Source organism: Ixodes scapularis, unplaced genomic scaffold (genome assembly GCF_016920785.2).
Source record: "Ixodes scapularis isolate PalLabHiFi unplaced genomic scaffold, ASM1692078v2 PGA_scaffold4__175_contigs__length_147842914, whole genome shotgun sequence".
Classification (NCBI taxonomy): domain Eukaryota; kingdom Metazoa; phylum Arthropoda; class Arachnida; order Ixodida; family Ixodidae; genus Ixodes; species Ixodes scapularis.
The window spans coordinates 31,228,127-31,235,550 of record NW_024609879.1 but is presented as its reverse complement, the minus strand read 5'-3'; the positions used below and the strand labels follow the sequence as shown (position 1 = coordinate 31,235,550).

The 7,424-nt window shown below is 49.9% G+C and overlaps 1 protein-coding gene across 1 annotated transcript; it reads left to right on the top strand.

Annotated features, from left to right (window-relative positions):
• The first annotated feature begins 1,215 nt into the window (after nucleotides 1-1,215).
• LOC121837733 lies at nucleotides 1,216-3,801 on the top strand. Its single transcript, XM_042293528.1, has 2 exons — nucleotides 1,216-1,394; nucleotides 1,740-3,801. Exons 1-2 carry the CDS (start codon nucleotides 1,216-1,218, stop codon nucleotides 3,799-3,801), a joined length of 2,241 nt encoding a protein of 746 aa, XP_042149462.1.
• Nucleotides 3,802-7,424: the final 3,623 nt, after the last annotated feature.

Here is a 7,424-nt window from a genome sequence, read left to right as displayed (position 1 = left end):
ATAATTTAAGGCACAAACACCTCATACACCAGTATGAATCACAGATCTCAATGCTGCAGGACAGCAATTTTCCACCACTCGCCTGCCCACTCCAACTCATCCACGATGGGAGACATTAATAAGAGGACCACCAAGCATCTTCAACCCCTCTCCTGCTCAGTTTTTCAATGGAACTGTAACGGATTGAGAACGCGACTCCCTGAGCTCCGCAAACACCTATTGGACAACGCCTACAATGCAGTAGCTCTCCAAGAACCAAGAATGTCAGCCGGCGACATGCGCATTGCGGATCATGTAGTGTACGCCAGCAAACCACATGTGGCAAGAGGGTTTCCGCGGGCAGCACTACTAGTGCGTCGAGAGTTGCCACAAAGTGAGGTGGACCTCAATGATTTATGCACTGAGAGTGCGGAGTTCGTGGCGGTGACGGTGGAATGGAGAAGACGTCCACTCACCATCGTCTCGGTATACGTGGCCCCTAACGCACCCTGGGACACCCATGTACTTGCGGACATTCGAGTCCGAGCCAAGGGAGACCTTATAGTAGCCGGAGACTTCAATGCGCACTCGCAGTCTTGGGGAGACAAGCAAGACTCCCCACGGGGACGGGAGCTACAGGCAACGGTCGAAGCACTTGACCTGAGGAACATCACAAGTGGGAGCCAGACGTTTATCCGCCCTGGAGTGACGGGAAGCGTGATTGATCTCACCTTCACAACTTGGTCCCTGAAGCTCAGTGCAACCCCTCAGGCGGACAGCTGGGGGAGTGATCATCTTCCAATTGTCATTGGAAGACCGCCGAAAGTCCCCCTTAGGACTTGCCAGATAGTCGACTGGGACCACTACAGGACACTGCTTGGAGAAGCACTAGAGGGGGGATTTCCCTTCAATTCAGAAACATTGTCGCACGTCCTCAAAGAAGCCACCCGTGAAGTCAGCGTGCCATTAACACGTCCTAACCCTGACCTCGAATGGCTTAAACTCCGAGCGAGAAGACGGCGAGCCCAGCGAAAGTCATGGGTCACCGGAAAACCGGAGGATACCCTGGCCTATAGGCGACTGGATGCCAGATTCAGGAAACACGGAAAGAAACTGGCGCGCCGACAATGGCGTCTCAAGTGTAGTACTCTAGACAGGCCATCCGGAGGAAGCCGGGCTTGGAGAATGTCGAGAACACTGGCGGGCCGCCCGATTCCCCGAAACCCAGTCCTAGGAATGGCCGTGGCCATGAACCTCCGACCAACGGACATGGTGGAACTCCTCGCGGATACTTTCACTAAAGTTCCGCTGGTACCGGCAGTGGGACCACCTCCCGAGAATTGGGACAAGTTCCGTCATCCCACGGCACCTCTGATGCAACAACCGGACACCGACTTTACTCTGCACGAGCTGCAGTACGTCCTTGATTCCCTTCCCAGACACCGCGCGTCACCAGGACCAGATGGAGTCACCAACCAGGCCCTGAGAAACGTCAACGAGTCGGCACTCCCAGCGATGCTAGCTCTCATCAACAAAGTCTGGAGGACAGCTGAGCTGCCAGACGCTTGGAGGGTAGCAACAACGATACCACTGCTGAAGCCCGGCAAGCCCCAAGACCAGCTAAGCTCATACAGGCCTATCTCCTTGACATCATGCCTCGGGAAAGTGATGGAGCGTATGGTGCTACGCCGTCTTGTTTACCACCTAGAAGGGGCAAGGGCTTTACCGGACTGTTTTTCGGGATTCCGGCACCATCGAAGCACAGTAGATGCAATGGGAGATATCGTCAGCTCACTCGAAGAGGCAAAAGCGCAGGGTTGGTCTGCGGTGGCCGTCTTTCTGGACGTCCGCAAAGCCTTTGATGCCCTCCCCCACAAGGCCGTCATATCAGCTCTACACCGTTTCGGGGTGAACGGACGTCCACTGAAATACATTTGTGCGTTTCTTAGTGAACGCACCATGTGCGTAAAGGCAGGCAACGCGGTGAGCAACCCCCGGAAAATCATCCGAGGAGTTCCCCAAGGGAGCGTTGTTAGCCCGCTACTCTTTGCTCTGGCCATCGCGTCACTCCCAGCGGCGGCAAGGGTTGGAGAAGAGCCGGCGTACCCTATCAGCATGGCCGTCTATGCAGACGACGTGGCACTCTGGTCCACTGCCCCCAGCTACAGAAGGCAACGTATGGTATGCGCTCTCCAGCGAGCCCTGACAAATGCAGTGTATCGTCTCCACCAACTGGGCTTGGCAATATCAGCCGAAAAAACGATTGCGCTGTGCTACGCTCCAAAGAGGCCAAGCAAGTTCATGCCCACACTATGCATTGGGGACACTCCAGTGAAACTGGCGAAAACGGCCACATATCTTGGCGTCACGTTGGACTCAAGGCTATCCTGGGGCCCAGCAATGAGGGAAGTTCTTCAAAAGATGCGAACCTATACAAACATCCTCCGGATGCTCGGCGGAACTACTTGGGGAACCTCATCTCACATGATGCTGCAACTGTATAGGGGGCTCATCCTGGCCCGCCCATTGTACGCCCTACCTTTCGCCACACTGAGTGCCAACCAGCTCAATAACCTTGAACAAGCGCAACGCGTGGCACTCAGGATTTGCCTCGGAGTTCCCCGCACAGCCTCGTCTCGACATACGCTCACAGAATCCAGGATTAACTCTGTAGAGAACATCATGCAAGAACGGGCGCTGGGTCATCTGACTCGAATGAGCAACTGCGACTCGACCATCACGCTCCTAATGAGGATCGCCGAGCGCGCTGAATCAAGACTAGGAGCGCACCTCTGCACTCTTGGTGACATAGCTGGCACACCAGGACCACTCGCTCCACTCCCAGAGCTGCACAAAGATCCCCACCCCCTGCGAATCAGCCTACATATCCCTGGACTGCGGTCCAAGAAGAACGTAGCAGTGGTCGTAGCAAGGCAGCTCACGGAAGACCACTTAGTTACCCAGTACGATGGATGGACCCGAGTGTACACCGACGGATCGGTGGACCCCTCCGGAGGCACAGCAACAGCAGCGGCTTTCTTCGAGGCAGCAGCTGTGGGTACCAGTGAGCGCCTGGATCACCAGGCATGCTCCACCACGGCAGAGCTAGCAGCCATACGGCTCGCCCTCATGGGTATTCGGACAGGCTGCACACAGGCTTTACGCTGGGTCATCCTGAGCGACTCAAGATCAGCCCTCGAGCTGCTATCTAGGCTCGAACGGGCAACGCCCCTGGCCCGTTCAATCGCACAGGATGCGGTCGAGCTTCAGCAAGAAGGCAACAACATTGCCTTCCAATGGCTCCCGAGCCACTGTGGCATTAGAGGCAATGAGGTCGTTGATTTTCTAGCGGTGCGGGCTCACAAGGACCCCGAGTGCCCGCTTTCAACCGTTCCCCGCTTCTCAGACGCAAAACTCCTTGTGAGAAGAGCCATCGCCCTACAGCACCCGGACCCCGTAGTGGTGGCGGGTGCCTTCCCAGCTCGGGTACCGCGCGGCTTCGACCGCCAAACTGCCGCAGTAATGCACAGATTACGGACCGGAAGCGCCTTCACCCCGGCGTGGATAAGTCGCTTCAGACTCAGTGTTGACCCCTTATGCCAGACCTGCGAGGAAACGGCCGACGCCGAACATCTCCTCCTGCACTGCAGTGATCACGAAGAGGAGCGCACCAACCTCCGTGATGCTTTTTCCCGCCTAGGGCTACCTAGTACCAACTTGGAAGAACTCCTGCGTCCAAGAGCCTCACGAGCTACTACGGACAAGGCACTCAAGAGTGTAGTCAGCTTCCTGAGGAGCGCGGAACTCCTCGAGATCCTCTAGGACTTCCAAGAGATCTGGGTTGTTTGCGGCTCCTGGGGCTCTTGGAGATCTTACATCCAGAGGTTTTCCGGAGTTCCAGGAGTCGCGAGTCAACACACTGAAGAAATCCTCTTCCCCCTTCCCCTCTCTCCTTCTCTATCTCTTTTTTCCCTTAATTCCCTTTCCCATCGACAGTGACAAGTGCGCCCAGAGCGTAACTAACAACATCGTCGATTTCCTAATAAACATCGCTTCAACAACAACGAGTTTAGGGCCCCTGGTGCAAGAATGAACGCGAATCTTCCAGAAGTCCGCGACCGAGCGTTGCTTTTTCGGCTCTGCGGGCGGCAATCTGACGGGCCGTCCCTTTTGTCGTGCATGTGTTTGGCTCTTTGTGGATTTCCAGGAAAACGTGATGACGTGTGAAGCTTGTGTTTCCAAAATTCTAGCTTGAAAAATTAACTAACTAAAGAATAACAAAATATTTTTTTTTTTGGGGGGTGGGGGGGGGGGGCGGTCAGGTGTCTTATTTAGGTGGCTGGTGTTTATTTTGACCAGAACCACGATAATCGAAAACACAAAAAAAGACACTCAGGTTTAGATGTTGAGCTTGATAAACCCAAAGTGTGGCGCGGGAGTCATAATAAAAAAATGCCGAGGTTAAAAATTAACTCAGCAATAAATTATACGAATAAATTTTAATACGAATTCAGTGATAAATGCAGCGACTGGCCAGGCTAAGATTCTGGGTCTGTGGACGGCTTTTGCACATAATTTAAGCAACGTACAGGGTGCCACAAAATAAAAAATTACAGTTTTTTTGTGTTTTTTTGTTGCAAGAATAAACTAGGTATCGCCGAACGCTCATTCTCCGCCCACTGTAGTGCTAATATGTCAAAGTTTCAGCCCAATCTGATACCTTATTCAAAAGTTATGAGTGATTTTTCGAAAAGTTCAATGGGGAAATGGCGGCCGACGGAGTTTTCAAGTACATGGAACTCTATGACGCCAGAAACCAAAAACGGGCAAAAATGGGCTCTATTTTCCCATTGAATTTTTCAGAAAATCACTTATAACTTTTAAATATGGTGTCCATTTTGGGATGAAACTGTGGCATCTGGTTGTGACCTAGTGCTACCTTTGGGCGGAGAATGAGCGTTAGGCGGGACTTAGTTAACTTTTGCGGTAAAAAAAATTTAAATTTATTTTGCGACACTTGTACATCTTAATTTGGCGATTCATGCGCGCAAGTAGTGGTGTGCAAAAATGAAAAAAAGCTGCAAACGGGTGGAGTTTGACGTTGTAAAAAATATTGTGTAAGCACGCACATTGTACGCTGATTAAGAATGAAACAGCGCTACATTTTACACTAGCGGTGAGCGTATCGAAAGTTAAGGGTGCATTAAAAGCTAAAGCATGTACACATATACTGCTCAGGCCAGTATGTTTGAATGCTCATAGTACTTTATTACCCTCAGATTTGGTATAAGCTGCGTCCTGATTGCTTACAAGAGAAAAAAAGAAACATTCTAACTCTGGGTTGATAGAAAATCTCCACCTTCTGACAGCTACCAATGATCTCGGCGCCGATTATCAGTATTCACGGCATGCGAACGGTCGCGTGCTTAGGACGAGTTTTTCCCATGTTATTTCATACAACCGCAATTGTTCTTGACAAACGGCTATATCAACTCAGGGAAGCGGTTAGATGTGAAACTTAGAATATTTTGTATTGATTGTAACACACATGGCAAGTTGCATATTTTTTTTTTTTTTTTTTACAATCCGCGAAATAGAATGCTCCTGAATTACCTTGGTCTCTAGCACATGTAGCCCACAAAAGAGGACGGACTGAATCGCAGTGGGAAACGAAAACAATAATGATAAACAAGCATTTAATCACGCGAAAACTGAAGGCACTGCGGATATGCTGAAGGTAAGCTTTGTTTCACTAAATACATCACTAGTAAAACATTTGGTTTTATCCTGTGAGCGAAGCGGAACATACAAGTGCGAGCATACGGCCCTAAACTACACTTCCAGTGAATAAGCGCACCATCCAAGGCATCGAGCTCGCTTTTATAGCTTTTGGTACGCTCAAACCTTTCAAGACACAATTATAATCGATTCTATTATTTCAATTACTTTATTAGGTGCGCCCATATCTGTGTGTGTGTGTGTGTTGTCTTTTGTGTTCACGTGCCATTTTCTTAGCTATATAACATCTTTCCGGAAGTACAACTACAGTCTGTTTCATCATAAGTAAGAGCCGCATAATCAAGGATGTAGACAAAAAAAAAAAAAAAAAAAAAAAAACGCGAACACGCGAACACACATTAAAAATTCAATGTAACGGCGCATTCAAAATTAGTCGTTAGTTTCTTAGAGAGCAGCAGTTTCGTAGGGCGACATTGTTACTCGTTGAAGGTTATAAAAAGTGCAGTGCGACTGTTAGCTCGGGGTCTTTAACGTGCATTACGCAGTATATGTGGTACACGATCGCACGACGGTAGGATGCAGATGGGCGACTGAACCCAGGGCCCCTGCTAAAGCCCCTTGGTAAAAGCGTTTTTTAAAAGTTCCGCCAAGCATTGTTGTGGAAACGCGCAAGAAACGTGCCACGAGCAGGTGCTCCGCCGCCATTGGCTTTCAAGGGCCAGTCATTTTAGTGCTGCGCCGCCATTTGCCTCCAAGGGCCGCTCGAGATACGGGACTGGCACCTTTGAGGTTATTTGAAAAACCATCGCGACCACATCGAGGGGATTTAGTCCCGACAGGCTCCGCAGCGTGAGTTACGTGCTTTGAACGGAGCTCGCGGTCGAGCATTTCTCCTCGTTCTCTGATCTGTGGTGCCACAACACACTCGGCCAAAGATCCCTCACCGCACTTGGTTTAGCTTGTGAGCTAAACCAAATGAGCTACGCTTAGAGTATCGGAACTTTTCCCTCCGCTATGTTGTAGGCGCCGCCATCTTGATGGTTAGTAACGAATCAAACGCAACTGCCGATCGTCATGATTCAAAACTGCGACTTCCTGAGCATTAGTTTCGGTGCCAGAAAGCTCACGTATAATTGCTTTGCTTTGTCGCGAACTGTTTAAACATTTGTGGAGGACAGAAAAGTGTTTCCTGTGATTTCAGATAAAGCTTCAGATAACTGACAACCACCATTTTAACCATCAAGATGTGTAGGAAGCGTAGCTTATTAAGTGGCTCTAGTTTAGCCCGACCCCATAAGCACAGAAAGAGAACGAACAGCTTGACCTCGCGCTCTTGGCGCTGCTTCAGTGGTTTCATCCGCCTGTAGCGTTGGATGTCCTCCGAACTAAGGTAAAGCAAAGCAAATACACAGATCTTAGGGTTTCACAAGCCAACCCAACAAAAATCACTTAACACGCCCAATAAAAAAGAAATTACGGGTTCATTTTGACTAACTGGAGATCTCCTGACGTGCATCCGAAATCTCAGATTGGCCTCCGTCGGATTGCGGGCATCTCGGCCGATAATTAAACCCGACAAATATGAATTCATGGGCCAGCGCGATGGCTCAGACACACTGAGACGATTTATTGTTTTGTGTTTAGTTTTAATATTATTGCCACTTAAAAGCCACCGAGGTGGTTTTTAAACAAAATATAGTCAAACC